General features: G+C 35.0%; 1 protein-coding gene across 6 annotated transcripts in view; it reads left to right on the forward strand.

The window, feature by feature from the left end:
* The window catches only part of USP47 (ubiquitin specific peptidase 47), a 148,552-nt gene that overhangs the window by 52,387 nt on the left and 75,421 nt on the right, over window positions 1–20,744 (forward strand). For 4 of the 6 annotated variants that reach the window (XM_023737249.1, XM_004369651.2, XM_023737263.1 and 1 more), the window contains 5 exons: window positions 1,399–1,537; window positions 4,813–4,909; window positions 11,036–11,181; window positions 11,676–11,755; window positions 14,231–14,380. In XM_023737249.1, the coding sequence (XP_023593017.1) occupies window positions 1,399–1,537; window positions 4,813–4,909; window positions 11,036–11,181; window positions 11,676–11,755; window positions 14,231–14,380 (612 nt within the window). Of the gene's footprint in view, window positions 1–1,398; window positions 1,538–3,063; window positions 3,159–4,812; window positions 4,910–11,035; window positions 11,182–11,675; window positions 11,756–14,230; window positions 14,381–20,744 lie in introns of those variants that run through there. The other 2 variants (XM_023737282.1, XM_023737288.1) reach the window with 2 other exon arrangements.

Consider the following 20,744-nt stretch of genomic DNA (forward strand, 5'->3'; position numbering starts at 1 on the left):
AGGCTGTAGTCTTTGATCTTCATCAGTAAGTGCTTCAAGTCCTCTTCACTTTCCAGCAAGCAAGGTTGTATCACCTGCATATCACAGGTTGTTAATGAGTCTTTCTCCAATCTTGATGCCGTGTTCTTCTTCATATAGTCCAGTTTCTCAGATTATTTGCTCAGCATACAGATTGAATAAGTATGATGAAAGGATACATCCTGACGCACACCTTTCCTGACTTTAAACCACGCAGTATTCCCTTGTTCTGTTCGAATGGTTGCCTCTTGGTCTGTGTATAGGTTCCTCATGAGCACGATTAAGTGTTCTGGAATCCTCATTCTTCAAAATGTCATTCATAATTTGTTATGACCCACACAGTTGAATGCCTTTGCATAGTCAATAAAACGCAAGTAAACATGTTTCTGGTATTCTCTGCTTTCAGCCAAGATCCATCTGACATCAACAGTGTTTTCCTTTGTTCCACATCCTCTTCTGAATCCGGCCTGAAATTCTGGCAATTCCCCATCTATGTATTGCTGTCTTAACTAATTTTTCTTCATTTTATGTCTCTTAATCCTTTTCCCCACTACCCATCTGTCAGTTTGTCCTACTGTGTTGGCTTGTGTGTTGCTATAACGCTGGAAGCCATGCCATCAGTATTTCAAATACCAGCAGGGTCACCCATGCTGCATATGTTTCAGAGGAGCCTCCAAACTAGGACAGACTTGTAAGAAAGGCCTGTCTATCTAATTCCCAAAATTAGCCAATCAAAACCTTATGGATTACAACAGAATATTGTCCAATATAGTTCTAGAAGATGAACTCCTAGGTTGGAAGGCAGTCAAAATACATGGTGGCTGCAACAATGGCTTCTACCATACCAGCCATCATGATGATGGCTCAGGATGGTGCAGTGTTTTGTTCTGTTTTTTATGGGATCACCATTAGTTGGAGCCGACTCGGCAGCAAATGACAACAATCCTTTTTACTTCTTCCTCATTAATAGGACGTTTTTTGGTTGGAAACAGTAGGAAACTATCCTTCTTATCCAACAATTATTGAGTATCTCCTGCCTGTCAGGCTTACTTGGCACAAATGATATAAACATAAATGGTAGAATCTGCCATTAAGGAATTCACAGTGGAACTTCTAATTTATTAGTACCAAAAAGTCTCTCTCTCATGTTAAGAGAAAATTTGAAAGAGAATTGAGAAAGTGAGAATTTTGGAAGAAGACATCAGCATCTTTTAAACTTTCTTACAGAAATGGTAAGGGCATACAGTCCTTTGAACGCCTTGGTGATAAAAGTAATAGTAAAGCTATGTCTTTTTCTTTGCCTCAGCAATAAGTATGTCTTTTGTCATCGTTCTAGCAACAATTTGCTATTCAGTAAATATTGGTTATGCTGTATTTTAGGAGGATTCCAGTGCTGTGGATGACAATGTTCATGACAGGTTTATAGGTCCTCTTCCAAGAGAATGTTCTGTGGGCTCTACCAGTGATTATGTCAGCCAAAGCTACTCCTATTCATCTATTTTGAATAAATCAGAAACTGGTAAGACTTATTGTTATTGTTTTGTATTTTCATAAAATCATGGGACATCAGACCCAGAGTGATCTTAGATATCTCAGTCCTCATCCCCTCATTTTATAGATAAGAATACTAAGAACCAGAGCAAGATTACCAAAGCTAGCTAGGTAGCAGCAATACATTTAGAATAAGAACATGGTTTCCCTTTCCCTCAATCTGTTGTTGTTGTTATTTTTTTTGAACTGTATTGTTATTGTCGCTTGGTACTAATAAAGTAAAACATTATATACTGTGTTTGAAGGAAGAATTTTCTTTTTGATAATTTTCTATTTTGAATATAATCTTAAATTTTTAAAGTTAATTTCTTCTGGAAAGGAACAACTCTGTTAATCTCTTTTTGGATTAGAAAGACTACAGGAGATAACTTCCATTTTGAAGTAGATGGGCAGGACTTACTTTATTGGACATATTGTCTTTTAGTTCAATCCAGTCACATTTGAAATGAATCATGCCATTTAAAAACTTACTGCTAACTTATTTGTAAACATGATTCAGCCTAGTTTTTTGAATTTTTAAACTCTTTATTCAGGGGCTTGGTCATTTACATATCAGGTTGCTTAATTTCCTAATATGTGTGATCTAGACACTTACATGTGTTATACAATTTAATCTGACAATAGACCTTTGCAGTAGATAGTATTATTTAAGTTGAAAGAAATGGAAACTGAGATTCAGAGAGGACTTTGATTGCACATCTAATGAATGGCTTTTCATGCTCGGTATGGGTTCAGAATCTTAGCTCTTAGAACTTCAGAACAGAGGTGATATTAAATATTACATAAAAATATCTAGGAGAAAAAGGGAACTATGGAGTGATATTGCAGATTTTGTTTTAATGTGATTTGTAGTGTTTTATTTACTGTAATAATTAAAACTTCAGATAATTTTCTTAGTTAATCATTTGTGCAGGCTTAATGTTTTATTTGGTAGGGAAATAACACTAAAACCTGATTATATTTGGTGTTTTGGATCATTTGTATCAATAAAACTTTTACAGTAAATTCATCAAGAAAAAAACAGAATGCAAAATTATCTTTTATTTCAGATAATAGGAGATACAAAGCTGTTACTATACTGTATTAGAGTAGTGATTCTCAAATTTTTGTTTCTTTAAAAGTCATTTGAGGGTACTTGTTTAAAATGCAGATTCCAAGGCCTTAGTCCCCAAAATGCTGATTTAGCTTCTCTGGAGTAAAACTTGCTGCCATGGAGTCGATTCCAACTCATAGCAACTCTGTAGGACAGCGTAGAACTGCCCCATGGGGTTTCCAAGGCTGTAATCTTTACGGAAGCAGACTGCCTCATCTTTCTCCTGTGGAGCGGCTGGTGGGTTTGAACCACCAACCTCTCAGCAGCCAAGCACTTAACCACTGCTCCACCAGGGCTCCTTGAAGCAACTTTAACTTACCCTTATTTTGCCCTGGGATTGCCACATCTGCAGCTGACTTCTATCCCTGACTGTTGAGGAATTGGGGGAAGTAGATGGAGAGAAGAATGGGAAATCCCAGGAAGCCTCAGCTGAGAAGAAGGTACAGAACAACCTGGTCACCTGACCAATGGAGGAAGTCTATAAAGAAACCCTAAAGTTAGACATCTATTTTTATGAGTATCTTATTATAATACATATAACACACTGTTGCTTGTGTGGAAGTGTCTTTATATGAACTAAGAATGAAATAATGTTTTTTATTATTTATGATTAGGTCAGATATCATACAAATTTGTTTTATTTGTAAGTCATATACCCTGCCCCTTCGTTGTGCACGTGCCATTGTGCTAAGTAGAGAGATAAATCAGATTCAATCCCTGTCCTGACACTCTGGTGGGGAAGACATATAAGTAAATTGGTAATTGCAGAACAGTGAGATAAATGCTCTAATATGGATTAAGCACAGGGTGCTCTAGGAACAATTCAAGTGGGAAGTGGTCAGGAATTGAAGCAGTTTATAATTAAAACTGTAATAAGGTAGAATAAAATACATAAACACATGTACACAGCATTCTTAAAGTGAAAATGAAAGGGACTAGAAATCAAAACTTGAGCCTCAGTCCACGGTGAAGGGTGGGCGGCAGGTAGTTGACCTCTTTTTGAAATCATACTAGTGTAGATGTTGTGGAAACTCTTCCTGTTTTCCACAACTGACCAAGGTTCACCATGCATTCTTTGTTAGTCCTTTCATCACCTTCTTTGGCAATACAGTTATCCACCGAGCCTACCATTTCTGAGACATTTTTGATAATTGTTGAGAAATTGGAAAAAGTATTTGGGAGCTTCAGTAAACAGCGTCTCCATCTATTGATTTAATTTTTTTTTGAGACAGCTAAATCATTTCGTATTAAGTGGAAGTAAATATGTTTAAGCAAGTTGTTTACCACACATTTCTCAAATCATGTGGCATGACTAAAATTATGAGGATGATTTTTTTGTGTGTATGTGTATCTTATAACTTGGGGCTGAAATCTATTCCAAAAGAGAAATTCCAGAAATGTTCCCGACAGTGGCTGCCACATCCAATTAGGTATATAAAGCTAATTCCTTTTAAATGTTCACTTGAATTTTAGTTTCATGTATGTTTCTCCTTCCTTCCCTTTCCTCTTTCTTCCTCCTTTCACTCCTTCTTCCCTCCATCTCTGAATTCTCTTCTTTCTTTATATTTACATTTTGTATAGCATGCTGATCTATAGAATTTGAGACTTATGGGCTTGTTAAAATAGTCTCAGCTTTTGGGAGTTTGTATATAATGGATTTATCTTATGTTATTAATTCTTAGTAGAAATTTGTGTATAGGGCCTGGTAACAGGGATAACTGATTCCATACAGTCTTCCTACTTTAGGTGTGTAGTATATATAAAGAGAATTTGTTTATACATTTCCATTTTAATATACAACTTTTAGATTTGAGGAAGAAACCTTATTATACCAATGAAACACACTATTTTAAACTTACTCTTAAAATTTTATTAAATGCCATATTATGTGTATATCTATTACAAGATATCCTTCTAGACTTCAGGAGATAAAATTTCTGAGAAACGTATGTTTACATAGTGTACATAATTAGAAAAAAGGATCTGTCTTGTGTATTGCTGAAAAAATTGAAATAATTTCCAACTGAGTAACCTTAACCTCTCAATCGTTACTATGTATTAAATACTATGTATTAAATTCTTAAGTTTTCCTATTTGTTATGTTTTAATCTCAATGCTGATTTATGCATATTTGTGTTTTCTTTTTAAAGGATATGTTGGCTTAGTAAATCAAGCAATGACTTGCTATTTGAATAGCCTTTTGCAAACACTTTTTATGACTCCTGAATTTAGGAATGCATTATATAAGTGAGTATTAAAAACAATTCTATAAATAAAAGTGATTTAAGAATGAAATATAGATTTTAACTAATAAAATGTAATTTGCTTTCTTTATATATATTTGTAATGTATGGGACATTTCTCACTTCATCAGACACACCGTCAATTATATTGAGAACATGGATCTTGTGTGAAACTGTCATGTGAAAAATTTATGGGCAGAGAGAATCAGAAGTGCATAGACAACAAAAGGAAAAAATAAGATTTACATTTAGGATAAATTATTGTATTAAACTTCCCTCACTTACAGCTTTAGCAACTTTATTAAGAAATAAGTGTCAGCGTGCTTTTGAATCTGAATATATAAACCATATACTCTTCTTTCCCTCTCCTTCTCAATTTAAGAAACCAGTTTTCTTTTTAAATTTGCAAACTTTGGTTCTAATTAAAATATGATATAGCTTGTATGTCTGTATGTGTGTATGTGTTCATTTTTAAAAAACTGTATATATGTATCAGATACTTTAAAATACACTATGGAGGAAGTCTATAAATAAACCCTAAAGTCAGGCATTTATTTTTATGAGTGTCTTATTATAATACATATACATCCTTACTTTGTATATTTTCTTTAAAATATATAACTTCATTATTTTTTAAAGCTATTTTAAAATACAAATAAACTGATTTTTTCCCTTTTTGTGTTGCTTTTGAGTAACATCTTTGAAGTTACAGTGACTATGCATTTAAAGTATATTTGGATTGGTTATATGATTCAAACAACATTGTATTACTATTACATTCATCTACAAGCTCATCATCTGAATTTACTTGTAAAAGTTGACTTTTTTTTCATTCAACAAGTACTTGTTACCCAGTAGTGTTTATATGGGAGCCTTGGTGGCTCAATGAGTCAGAATCAACTCAACAACAATGGGTTTTGGTTTTTTGGGTGGCACAATGGTTAAGAGCTCCACTGCTAACCAAAAAGTCAGTGTTACGAACCCAGCAGTGGCTCCACAGGAGAAAAGACCTGGCAATCTGGTCCTGTCAAAATTATAGCCTAGGAATCCCTATGGGGCAGTTTTGCTGTGTCATATTGGGTCACTGTGAGCCGGAATCAACTCAAGGGCACACAATGGGAGCAGTATTTATATGCTAGACACTTGGTGGATAGAGCAGGAGTTTGAAATGAAGTCTTTGTTCTTGAGTAGTTTATAGATCTCTTCACAATAGCACTATGTATATGCATGAAATAGTTGAAATAACATTTAAGGATAGCTAAATACCATGAAAGTTTGGAGAGAAAGGGGATTAATGACATTTAGAGAAGTGGCTTAGTGAAGGAAGTAGAACTTGTGCTAGGTCATGAAGCTAGTCATGAAGCTAGATCTGATTTGGCCAGGTCGAGAAGAGAGAGCGTTGCAAACGAAAGGATTTTTTTTAAAAAAAGTGAATAATAAAAGTGCTACCTTAATGTTAGTTATTATTAGTATGTATCAGGCACTATTCCAGGCATTTTACTGATAAGATCAGAGACTACATCCTTCAGTATGGATTACACCTCAACATAAAGAATACAGTAATCTTCACAAACGGACCAATAAGCAACATCATGACAACGAAGAAAAGATTGCAGTTGTCAAGGATTTCATTTTACTTGAATCCACAATCATTGCCCGTGGAAGCAGCAGTCAAGAAATCAAGCATATTGCATTGATTAAATCTGCAAAAGATCTCTTTCAAGTGTTAGAAAGCAAAAATGTCACTTTGAGGACTAAGGTGTGCCTGACCCTAAGCCATGGTATTTTCAGTCACCTCATATGCATGCAAAAGCTAGACAATGAAAAAGGAAGACCGAAGAAGAATTGATGCCTTTGAATGATGGTGCTGGCAAAGAATACAGATTATACTATGGACTGCCATATGAACAAACAAATCTGTCTTGGAAGAAGCACAGCCAGAATGCTACTTAGAAGCGAGGATGGTGAGACTATGTCTCATGTACTTTGGGCATGTTATCAGGATGGACCAGTCCATGAAGAAGAACATCATGCTTGGTAAAGTAGAGGGTCAGCAAAAGAGAGGAAGATCTCAATGAGATGGATTGACACAGTGGCTGCAACAGTGGGCTCAAACAGCAGCGATTGTGAGGATGACACAGGAATGGGCAGCGTTTCATTCTGTTGTACCTAGGGTCACTATGAGTCGCAGCTGACTTGGTGCCATCTAACAATAGCATCAGACACTGTTCAAGCATTTTACATATAGACTCATTTAATTTTCACAGTAACCATATAAATTACGTGCTATTATTATCCTTTTTTTATAAGAAAGGTAAAGGAAGGCATCGAGAGGTGTTAAGTACTTTGCCCAAGGCCATACTGCTAGAAGTGGCACACACAATAGATTCCAGAGTCTCGTACTCTCTCCAGCTTGTATTACGTTGTTGTTAGGTGCCTTCCAGTCAACTCTGACTCAGAGTGATCCAGTGTGACAGAGTAGAACTGTCTCCTGGGTTTCCTAGGCTGTAATCTTTACAGGTGCAGATCACCAGGTTTTTTCTCTTGCAGAGCCACTGGGTGGGTTTGAACTGTTGACCTTTTGGTTAGCAGCCGAACACTTAACCATTGTGCCACCAGGGCTCCTTGCTTATGCTATTGCTGATCCCAGTAAGTATAATGTGTTACAGGGCCTTCAAAGAGATAGCATAACTATAGTTTTTGTCAGAGTACTGAGGATGAGGTTAATAAATGCAGTGTGGAGCCTGCTCTCAAAACTAGGACAGACTTAATAGTCCAGGGTGAGGAATGGGGATCCCAGGGGCTTTTTAACTGTGAGTTCTAATAACCTGAACATGATCTGTAAATTTATAGCACTGTGGAGAAGACCAAGAGCTTAGCCAGGGCTATTCATTCAGCAAACAGATATTGGACATTTACTCTATACCAAGCAGTCTTCTAGGCACAGGGATTACAGTGGTAAATAAGACAAAGTCCCTCCTATAGAGCTTCCACAGGTAAGCCTAAATAAATAAGCTCATTTCACATAGTCATGTTAAAGAATATTGAATATACTGGGACTGTCAGAAGAACGAAGAAATCAGTCTTAGAAGAAATGCTCATTAGAGGGTGGTGAGACTTGGGCTTGCTTAATTTGGACATGTCATCAGAAAAGACCAATCGCTAGAAAAGGGCATCATGTTTGGTAAAGTAGAGGGTCAGTGAAAACGAGAGAAACCCTCAATGAGATGGATTGACACAATACACAATAACCACAACAGTGGGGGCATGCCAATGATCATGAGGGTGGCACAGGACTGGGCAGCATTATGTTCTGTTACTCATAAGGTTGCCATGAGTTGGAGCTGGAGCTGATTCGATGGCAACTAACAGCAACAACAATGTAGAAAGAGTAACTGCAGGAGGTAGGGTGGGATCACAAAATCAGGTTATCAGGGAGGACCTCTCTGAAGAAATAACAGGGGAATAGACATCATAGGAGCCAGCCCTGTGAAGATTAGGGGGAAGAGCATTAAAGGCAGAAGAAACAAGTGGTAAGGCACACAAGGAATAAAAGAAATCCATTGTAACTGGAGCCCAGTGAGTAAGGAGAGGAATAAGAGATAATAAGATCAAAGAGGAAGGCCAAATGCCTTGGAGATTATGAGAATAGAGTGAAGTTTATAGCAGGTGGAAAAACAAAGCCTGAGCACTGAGGATGTTCCTTAATGTAGAACTAAGGAAGGATAGCTACTTAAAAAGACTGCACCTTGCTGGATTACCAACAGGGTAATGCTAGCACAGAAGGATAGTGCTTTGTTTTCTTCACTTGTTGTATAGTGGTCAACAAAGATCTTACCACTTTAGATTTGGAGACAGGAAAGAGGCACGTTAAATGCATTGCTTTAGGGAAGTTTATATAGTGCAGTGTGTAGAATTGATTTGAAAGATAGGAAACCCTGGAGGAATCTGTTATTAAACCAGACATGGATGGATGAAGTTCAAAATGAGGATGATGGCAGTGATTATGATATTTCAGGCTGAGAATTGATATGACTTAGTGACAATTTTTTTTTTTTAATTGTACTTCAGGTGAAGGTTTACAGAACAAATAGTTTCTCATTAAACAGTGCACATATTGTATTATGACATTGTTAACAACCCCATGACATATCAACTGTCTCCCTTCTTGACTTTTTTTTTTGGGTGAAAATATAGCCAAAGATACACCATTTCAAAAAATTTGTACATGCACAGTTCAGTGACATCGATTACGTTCTTCAGTTGTGCTGCTATTCTCAGTTTAGGAAGGTTTACAGAACAAAATAGTTTCTCATTAAACAGTTAGTACACATGTTGGCCTATGACAATGGTTAACAGCCCCACCACATGTCAACACTCTCCTTACTCAACCTTGGGTTATTAGTGACAAATTTTATTTAGGAGTAGGGGAAAAGAAAGAATCAAATAGGGTATCAGAGTTTCTAACCTAGGTGACTGGAATAACACCAAGTATCAGCAAGATTTAAAACCTTTTAAGGTATTTGTAAACAAAGGACTAAAGGACAGGTGAGAATTCAGGTTTATATTACAGTAATTCCTCCCTGCTAGTGAATTTCCCTTGTAAGAAATTTGAGCATACTCTATTTTAACTTCAGTGTTCCTTCACAGCTACTGGGAAAATTTTAGATCCCATAAATGTCAATTATAAGTCCTTTATGCTGTATATAATAAGAGGGATGGGATTGAGTATAGTAGAGAAGAGGGTTAAAGCAGATGTTAAATACTGAGTAGAGGTGTTTGCATGGAAGCTTTGAAGAGAAAAAAGTGAAATGTATTCCATTGACATCTGAAATGCAGAAGGGAGCTACAGTGTGTAGAAAGAAGGGCAGGGGATCAGAGACTGTGACTTCTAGTTCTAAAATTTAAGCATTGAACACTTCAACAGAGGATCAGAACCAAGAGAGGGAGAAAAAAGCCTTTTAATATGGTCAACTACAGCAGAGGAGAATGAATGCTTAGGTCTCTTTAATACTAAAAGGCTTCTAGTGTGGAAGTGGAAATTAATAAGTGTACCCTTATTACTAACTTAAGATACAGAAAATCATTAATATTGCCTTTACTTAATATGTTGTCTTTGATGTTTTATTTTATTGAATACAAAATTATTTTACGAACTTTTGTGGGTACATTACCAACTTTAGCCCTCCAGTCTTATTTCTTTTTATGAACTCTTAAATTCTATTGGCAATTCATTTGCCACTGAGACAATTCCTAGAGCTAGACTGCTGCTTATCATAAATTTATGAGGGTAAATTCTTATCTGGATTATTTTATTTATTTACTTATTTATATTCCCTTTAAAAAATCTTTTATTATGGAAAAGTTCAAACATATTAAAAGTATAGAAATAGTGTTGTGAATCCCTCTGTACCTGTTACTCAACTTTGAATATTACCAACTCATGATCAGTCTTTTTTTTAATCTATAACTCATACCCCCAATTATTTGCAAGAAGCATAAACCCAACGTTATATCATCTGTTAATATCATTTTAGGTCAGTACTAATAAGATTTCATATTTCTTTCTTCTTTTTTTTTTTAAACCATTTGTTCAAATCTGAATCAAATCAAGATCCATACATTGCAATTGGTTGATGAGACTCTTTTAATGTATTTAATATATGTTTAGTCTCCTTCCATATTTTTCCCCTTTGCAATTTATTCATTTAACATTGAATGTATATGTTGAAAACTAATGTTACTTGTTCTGTAGTTTTCCACATCTTGGGTTGTGATGTTTGTAACATGCTCATAGTGTCATTTAATATTATTCTTCTGTTCCCTGTATTTTTTGTGAATTAATAATTAGAACAAGAGACTTGGTCAGATGCAGATTCAATGATTACTTCTAAATGAACTTCTTCATTTTTGAGAATTGTTGCCATCTTAAGCCTTTTCTTTATAAAATTTCTTCTGAATTAAGAATTAGAGAACTAATGTTTCATTAGGTATTAATAGCTTCAGTTAATATATGAACTCTGTATAGCCACCAGAGTCAAGACCTTACATTATTATGATTTTGATATTAATTACGCTTTAAAGAATAAAAATATTTTATAAATAATTTTTGCCAATTTTATTTTAACAGGTGGGAATTTGAAGAATCTGAAGAAGATCCAGTGACAAGTATCCCATACCAGCTTCAAAGGCTTTTTGTTTTGTTACAAACCAGCAAAAAGAGAGCAATTGAAACCACAGATGTTACAAGGAGCTTTGGATGGGATAGTAGTGAGGGTACTAATTCTCTTGTAATAACTATTTCTAATTTTCAAAGAAATTCTGTCAGTCAGTATTACAATACATAACACATGTTAACAACTTCATTGACTTTACCTTATACCTTTCATTGCTTTTTGCTGGGATTTAAAAGTAACTTATTTTTAAAAATTCAAGCTCTGAGGGGTAAATTTTTGATCAATTAAACTATTCTTGTGAAGTAAGTTCAGGTACACCCTATTTTTGTTAGTTATTTAAGTTAAATTTGTTGTCTTAGATTTTTCATAACATATTTCTTTACAGTGAAAAATAATAAAAATGCTGAAATCTCTTGATTCTTTTCCTTGTGATTGCCTTATCATGGTTGTAATGTATATTTTGTGTTCTTTTTACATTTAGAATTATTTTGTGTAGACTCTGCCATATTTCAGCCAATTTATTTTTAAATAACAATTTAATTTTTCTTACATTTTATTTCTTGCTATTTTTAACTCAGTTTTGTCTTAAAATAGCTTGGCAGCAGCATGATGTTCAGGAACTGTGCAGAGTCATGTTTGATGCTTTGGAACAGAAATGGAAACAAACAGAACAGGTAATTCACATCTCTAAAGGTGAGGCGAGGACTGTTAGCATTTGCAAATAAATCATTCATTACCTTAAAGTGACTTTTATTTTATTGGAATGTTTTAAAACTTGCACATTAGCCTGGTGGTTAGAGTACTGAATAGGGGATTGAAAGTATTAGGTTCTCACTTAGCCATTACCTGGGTCATAAAGATTGTCAGCAACCCACCCTACACTGCAATTTTCTTACCTTTCTTGTAAGGAAATTGGGCTATATGACCTGGAAAGTCTGTCTTAGCTCTAAAAACTATGTAATTCAGAGTTTGCGGGTTTTTTTTTTTTTTTTTGGTAGGAAGAGGGGATGGTTTTTAGATATTTACTAATAAATTGTTTGTCTTATAATCTGTAACACATTATAATGTCTATTCATCAGGCATTTCTCTCATTTGACTAAGGAAGGATAGTCATATGCTTTTTGACTTAGAATCCTCATTAATTTGACCCTATTCTTCTTATCCAGTAGAAGGAAGAGCAAGTTAGAGGTGGGGAGAAAGTTAGATATATCATTGGCATGAGGAATAAGGCTGAGCTGGATTGGGCACAGTACAAGGGAGGGATTATCTTGGGTGTTGTGATGGAAGAGCACAGGGATAAATGAGGAAGAGTGTGGAAGGTAGCCTGGCAGGTCTGCTTCCTGATTGGAACTGTTACGATGACTTGGACCAGAGTCTTTCAAATTATAGATTGTGACCCATTCATGGTTTTGAAATCAGTTCAGTGGGCCAGTACCAGCACTTAAAAAGAAAAAGTTATAGAATAGAAAAGAATAAGAGCATCACATAAGAAAGGGGTAAGTATTGTTTTATATATACTATAGTATATATACTATATACTAGATTATGATGTAAATTGTTGTGGGTTACTGTCAAAAATGTTTGAAAAACACTGGTTTGAACCACTTTGAAATGCCCTCCCAGGTACAGAAGACATAATCACATATGACCAAGGCAGGTGAAGAAAGAAAGAAGACTTTATTAAATAAATAGTTTCAGAATAGAGAAGGTGGATCATAGTTTGAAAGCTTATAAGTCCTAGCCATTAAAAAAAATGTAAATTAATTAAAGAGGTAAACTGTAATTTACTTTCCCTCATACCTATTTTTATTTAAGAGATATTGAAGAAAAATGTTAAGTTCATCTAGTGATCTGCTTTCTGTACATAGTCTTATGGGACTGTACTAACTTTCTAAAGATGCTATTAGGGGCTGTTTCTTCTTCGTATGTCTGAAGTTGCCCTTCTTCTTTGTTACATCCCTCTCTATGTATGGGTCAACACTTCCATTGAGATCAGCTGGGGCATACCTACTGAGTTCCTGAGTTTTGGTACAAGAATCTTGAGGCAAGACATTCACATGGAGGGTCCTTACTTAGGGAATTACCTGCCTTCTTTTTGAGCCACAGGAGTCCAAGTTGGCTAAGTTTGGGGACTAGGTGAGAGATCCATTCTTTAGGCTTGGACATTTTGAGGGAGATGGATTTTAAGATTTTTTTTTAATTTCCGTGCATTTAAAAAAAATTATGATTTCCAAAAAAAGACCAGACTTACTGGCCTGACAGAGACTGGAGAAACCTTGAGAGTATGGACCCCGGACACTCTTTTAGCTCAGTAATGAAGTCACTCCTGAGGTTCACCCTTCAGCCAAAGATGAGACAGCCCCATAAAACAAAACGAGACTAATGGGGCCCAACAGTCCAGGGACAAGGACTAGAAGGCAGGAGGGAACAGGAAAGCTGGTAATAGGGAACCCAAGGTTGAGAAGAAGGGACAGTGTTGACATGTCATGGGGTTGTTAACCATTGTCCTAAAACAGTATGTGTACTGTTTAATGAGAAACTATTTGTTCTGTAAGCCTCATCTAAAGTACAATTAAAAAAAAATTATAATTTCCTGTTGCTCCTTAAAATTGTATTATGTATATTATTGAAAGTTAAAAGTTTTATTTCCACCTTGAGGTAAACGATATTATTTTATAAATCTGAATATATAGTTGTGAAAATGGTAATATGCATATGTAAAGCTATAAAGTTAGTTATTTAGATTATAATTATCAACATGCCTAAAGTGATAGATAGGATGTATTCTGTCCTATGGAAAAATTAATATGTGGCATAATACTATAATAAATTGGTGACTGATTTTCATCAAAACCTATTTTAATAGTCCACATTAATAGTACATATTTAGAGGTATGAGAATCAAAATAGTTAATTTTTGCACATTGACTCTTAAATCAGTGTTAATCTAATTTTACTGATTTTTTTAAAATTAATTTTTGTCAAGCCTTAATTTTTTTCTATAGAATTTTTGATAAATCTAATATTAAGGCTTTCTAAAGCTGTGGCAGTAAAAACTCAATATTCTTTTGAAATCCATTCTAAAAGACATGAGTTGTGTTTTCACATATCTTAAAATGTTTTTAAACTGTAAATATTCTTACTTTTAGGCTGATCTTATAAATGAACTGTATCAAGGCAAGTTGAAGGACTACGTGAGATGTCTGGAATGTGGTTATGAGGGCTGGAGAATCGACACATATCTTGATATTCCATTGGTCATCCGACCTTACGGGTCCAGCCAAGCATTTGCTAGTGTGGTGTGTACCTTTCAGCTGACTGCTTGTGTATCCCTACACAGAATACATAATAGCACAGTGGTATAATCTATTTTAAGGTAAGTATCATCCTAGATACGCCTTCTTGGGTTGTTAGTCGTTCCTGCGTTTAAACTAGCAAGATCTAGAAGATTTTTGACCCTTCAGTGAGTCTTAATAGTGCATGTATAAGAGGAAGAATGAATGCAAATGTACTGCCTCATGGCTCGGTGTTTTTGTCTTTCTGATGGATGATTATCAGATTTTTAGAATTTCTAAACAATCTAATTTATAAATACTTTTTATGTGACCATTTTTTGTATTGGAAAGTACTTTTTGTTTTTTTGGGGGTTGTTTGATCCGTACACTTTTCAAATTAGAAAAATAACCTCTGATTTTTATAAGGCCACATTTTTTAAAGGGACATCCCTGTTCTCAATATTTAATTTAAAAACTACACATTGTATAAACACACATAATTTGAAGAATGAAAATTATATATAGTCAGCTTATATACTGAGTATCTAATTAGGGGATTATCTAAGACTTTCTCATTCCTCTTGTTGTCATCCATCCATTAATTGCTTTGTGATAATTTTCTTATTGCATTTTGTATGTATGTTTAACGATATTCAAAAGGAGAGTCATGGAAGGAGTTAGGCTGATATTTAAAATTACAGTATTTAGAAATATGCATTTGAGCCTCTTATGTGCCAGGAGAATATACAGCTAAGTAAGGAAGACATCTGAAGAAAGTAGAATTTCATCATGTTGTTTTGGATTTTATTTATCTTGTTATCAAGCTAATGGTGAGTTTTTGTTAAAATCAGTGTTTTTAAGCTGTTCCATACTTTATCCTCTAAGAATAGTGCCACAAGTATGGTTTACTGTTCTGGACTCTAGAATGATTGAGTCCAGTTGCTTTTTTCTCCTACTTGTACATGACTATCAAGAAATTAGCAGATAGTTATAGAACCAGTCAATGGGAATCGAAAGCAGTCATCCAAGTAAAACACCTTTCCTGAATAGTGAAGGAGCCCTGGTGATACAGTGGTTAAGAGCTATGGCTGCTAACCATAGCTCCTTCGAAACACTTTGGGTTGACTGGATGGCAGTGGATTTTTTTTGTCTGAATAGTGGAAGATGAAGCCTCCTTTCCTCTACTACTGTTATAAAGTCTGCTTTTCTGAATATATTCGAAAAAAATTGTGTTAAATGTTTGATATAGTACCCTTTGTAAACTAAGCATTTTAAATGGGCCTTGGTTTGAGTGGCTAATATTGTTTTATTGATTAATTTGAGCAATTTGAACTAGAAATAACTTACTGAAAATTATTCAATAAATTATTAACATTTGTCTTTCAATAACTTATTTTCTAACGAATTTTTAAATTGAGCCTTCTTTAGCAAGCTATATTAGGGAAAAATTCAGTAGTCCCAAGTGATGTAGACCATTTTTTCCACCTTACCTATTAAACAGTATTGTTTATGAAAGATTTTTCACATGTACTTTCAGTTCAGTTTTTTTTTTTTGCATACTGAATGTTGAGGAAACTTATTTCTTTTGCCATGTTGGAATCTTTTGTTTGCATATTTGGCAAATATAATTTTTTAGCTAAATCTTTGTCATTATTTATTCACATGCTGATTTGCCACCATTCCCTTAAGTACTATATAATCAGCAGTGGAACAATATGGAGGGCACTTTTGGAGAAGTCATAAAAGTCACATTTCTAAATGGAATTCTCCAAAGGTAGTATCCTCCATTGATCCACATATACTGGTGGTGGTGGTAGTTCAGTGGGAATTGGAAATTACAGCTATGAAGCAGTATGTGAGCAGTTTTATAACACACATGCACTAATAGGACTTGCAGACGGGAACTTAAAACTTCCTAGACTTTACTGGAATCTCCTGAGGGAAATTACAGCAGGTGCAACTACCCAAGATAGGGGTTCTAAGGAGGATACTGCCTTCAGAGAACTTTAGTTAGAGGTAAGTGATTTCCATTATTTTATGAATTAGAAACCTATAACTTTACATTTCTTAGTCCACAGAAATCATCACACAGCATCTAAAATTAGCTTTATATCACTGCTTGCCATTGTGTATTTTGTTAATGCTATGTGTTTTAAAAAATAATTGACTATAAATGTGAATTGAAAAATCTAGTTTAAAAAAAAGCATTATAAAAATCTCTCACTCAGAATATATATAAACTTTGGCCTTAATTTGAATTGAAATCTTTTTAAACTTATTTTTCTACCTTTATTAGTAGAGTCGGGTAGAGCCCTGGTGACAAAGTGGTTAAAGTGCTTGGGTGCTAACCTAAAAGTTGGTGATTTGAACCCACCAGCTGCTCCATGGGAGGAAGATGTGGCAGTCTGCTTCTGTAAAGATTTATAGCTTTGGAAGTCCAATGGAGCAGTTCTACTCTATCCTATAGGGTTGCTATGAGTCAGAATTGACTCGATGGCAGTGGGTTTGTTTTTTTTTTTAAATATATATATGTGTGTGCTAAAAACCACACACATAACCTTGATGGCCATATGTTCTGTTTATTATATGTTCTGTTCAGTAAGCCACATATGGATATGTGTATATAGTAAGGTTAACCAGGTATGTACTTTCAGACAGTTAAGTGTGAGGTTAAATATTAAAGTTGTTATTACTTTTTTTTCCCCTAACTTGTCATCTGAAACATCCAATTTCTGAAGTTGTTTTAGCTTCATGATCAGATAAGTTAACTTGGGAATAATATTTAAGATAAAATATAAATGGAATTACCACTTACCTAATAATAATTTTATGGTCTTTTTTCAGCATGATTGATAGCAGATTATTTTTATAATGAGTACAAGGAGTATCCTATAATTTAAAAAAAGAGGCTTTTATCATAATATTTTCTATATTGAATTATTTTTTAATTATTATAGCTATGGTTTTTAGTGAATTTCTGGTATTCATTTTACCTGACCAAGTAGGAAATCAATATTTAAGGGATCTTCTGCCATTTTATTTTTCTCAGATTGTGTCTCCAAAAGGACTTAACAGATGTTGTGAAGGGGGGCTTCTTTGATTAAATAAATTTGGAAAACTTTGTGACTGTGATCCTCTTTGGGATGCTCACAGTGCATGTATATGTTTTTTTAAATGCCTTAAGGATTACTGTAGTAGATAAATTTGTTTAACTGTGTTTATCCTACAGTTTTCTTTTTCTGTGGGACATTTGTTAATATCTCAAGGGATATTAGGATTCTGAGGGACACATTTTGGGAAGCTCTGCATTAGATTAAGGTGTTTAAGAAACATCCTACTTTGTTAAATTAACATTTTTGTCCTTGAGAGGTTGATAGGGAGTGAGAATACCAAAATCTGTGTTGTAATTTCCTGTTGGTTTATGTTATTGTGTTATTCTGAAAAATTACCAGCTGAACGAGAATTACTTGTATTAGTCCTTTAAAAAGAACTTTCATTCTTAATGATTTATTAGGTTTTTATAACGTTCTTTGTTCACTGATTAGACCTATCTGTATAAAACCAGTGTCTCTGAATTTCATAATCAAAATAACCTTGATTCCGCTTATTGCCAAGCACATTTGAGAATATATTATTATAAGGGTGTAATTCTAAACAGATTCAAGTGACACATAAAAATTGGAAATATAATTTTTGTTAATTATGAAAGCATGTTTCTTAAATTAAAGAAAAATGACAGTCTTATATGTTTAACATTAACCAAAGAAATTAAAGTGATTTTCTATCTAACAGTAAAATTTTAAACATCTTATGGGTATCATTCATGGTGCAGAATATTTATTAGGTGCAGGCACTGTTCTAGGCCATTTGTTATTGGAATACTTTTATTCTATTACTGGATATTACATTTAAATATCTGCTTATTATGGCATAATGTGTTTTTCGAAAGTCTGAAATTGGGTTTGTTTGCATCGTTCCATGTAGTGCCTTTGGAAAGAGCAGATTGCACAAAAGGAAGACTTTTGTTCCCTAAGCAAATATAGTTTAATGATTGTTTTAAAATTTTGAATAGAATTTTGTTAAATTAGTATTTTTGAAATCCAAAAGAGACTTATATGTTTAGTGTACACAAGTTTATCTCATAAATCCTACAATGATTTAATGGTGATTTGGACATTCTTTATGACTGGCTCAGCCACATAGTTCTTTTGTTGGATAAGTAGTCCAAATTTGTCCAGATAGGTAAGCATCACATAAAGAAAAATCTGTCCCAGGGACTACACCCTTATTTTTCCAACAATTTGTATGGTTGGATATAGTGGGAACCAGTTTAAAAAGTGGGGACTTTTGCTTCCAGGAAGATGGAGTAGACGTACATTGCCCTATTCCTTCTGCTAAAACAACTGAAAACCCTGAACATTATATATAAAACACACATTAGTAGGCTTTGAAAGGTGGAGAAAAGAAGCCATACAGACTAGGGACCTTGGGACCCAGGAAATGACACAGTGGTGAGTTCTCTGGGTTTTCTTTTTACCTAATATATCCCAAACTTGAGCTGAAGAAGCCAGCAACCAAGAAACGGCAATGGGCACATGCTAAAAACGCCTTTTCAAAAGCCTTTTCTCTCTAGCCAAAGGACCAGGAAAGGGGCAACCTAGCAGTTCAGAAAACGTTTAGAAATTAATCACTCTGATTCAGCCAAACACCACAGAAAACAAAACAGAAAGAACAAAACTGTGACCCCACCAGAAACCACACCGGCAAAAGCCAGGTGGGGAGCCTAGACTTAATTCTGGTGAGATTGTAACTAGACACCGCAACCTCCCCACTGGGATGGTTTCAGAGAAGGGAGTTGGGACTTTGATCTCTGCCAGGAAATAATGAACCTCCCCACTCACACTGTGTGGTTTACTGTTAGTGCAGACCCACATGGGAAGCCTGGACTTCTACCCCCACCTAACAGTAGCAAGGTACCCCTTCCTCTCCTCACTAGAGTGATGTCAGAGGAGACCCAGTAGAGAGTCTGGGATTTCACCACCTCCCAGTAGTAATGAGGCCAGCCCTCCTCCCACCATGGTGTCAGTGGAGGCTGTGAAGTGATTAGTAATGAGGCAGACACAGCGAAATGACGAGATATTAGAATTATCTGGCAAATATTTTAAAGTAACCATCATAAAAATACTTCAATGAACAATTCCAAACCCACTTGAAAAAAATGAAAACATAGAAAGTCTCAGCAAAGAAATATCAGCTATAAAGAAGAACCAAATAGAAATTTTAGAACTGAAAGGTACAGTAGTCAATAAATTCAGTGGATAGGCTCAACAGAATGGAGGAGACAGAGGAAAGACTCAGAGAACTTCAAGATATAAGTTCCCTAATCTAAATAGCATGGAAAAAATAGTAGGAAAATAAAACGCCCTCAAGGGCCTATAGGATTATAACAAAAGATCTAAATTTATGTTGTCAGTGTCCTAGTTGGAGAGGAGAAAGAGGGCAGGGCTGGAAAAAATGCTCAAAGAAATAATGACTGAAAACTTCCCAAAATTGGTGAAAGACACAAGAAGCTCAACAAACTCCAAACAGGATAAGCCCAAAGAACTCTACGAGTCTAATTATAGTCAAACTTCTGAAAAGTAAAGACAGTGAAAATATCTTAAAAGTAGCAAGAGAAAAAAGACATTTTACTTATAAGGGAAAAATATTTGGATTTCTTGTCAGCGGATTTCTTATCAGAGACTATGGGGTCCAGAATGAAGTGGCACAACTTTTTTCAAGTGCTAAAAGAACTGTCAACCCAGAGTTCTATACCTAGTGAAAATACTCTTCAGGAATGAAGGGGAAATCAAGACATTCTCAGATGAGGGAAAACCAAGATAATTTGTCACTAGGAGACTTACCCTAAAAAAATGGCTAGAGTAAGTTCTCTGAAGAGAAGAAAATGATAAAAGAAAGACATCTTGGAACATCAGGAAGGAAAAAAGAAAACAGTAAGCAAAAGTATGGGTAAATACAATAGGCTTTCCTTCTTCCCTCAAGTTTTCTAAATTATGTTTGATGGTGGAACCAAAATTATAACACTGACTGATGTGGTTCTAAAATTATGTAGAGGAAATATTTAAGAACATTTTATTATAAATGGGGAGAGATAAAAAGATATAAAGAGAGGTAAAGTTTCTATACTTCACTTTAGTAAATGACAGCACCAGTAGAATTATGGGAACCCTGGTGGCGTAGTGGTTAAGAGCTCGGCTGCTAACTAAAAGATTTGTAGTTCAAATCCACCAGCTGCTCCTTGGAAACCCTGTGGGGCAGTAACTGTGTCCTATAGGGTCGCTATGAGTCGGAACTGACTCGACGGCACCTAACAACAACCACAGTAGAA

This window comes from Trichechus manatus, unplaced genomic scaffold, assembly GCF_000243295.1.
Source record: "Trichechus manatus latirostris isolate Lorelei unplaced genomic scaffold, TriManLat1.0 scaffold00006, whole genome shotgun sequence".
Lineage (NCBI taxonomy): Eukaryota > Metazoa > Chordata > Mammalia > Sirenia > Trichechidae > Trichechus > Trichechus manatus.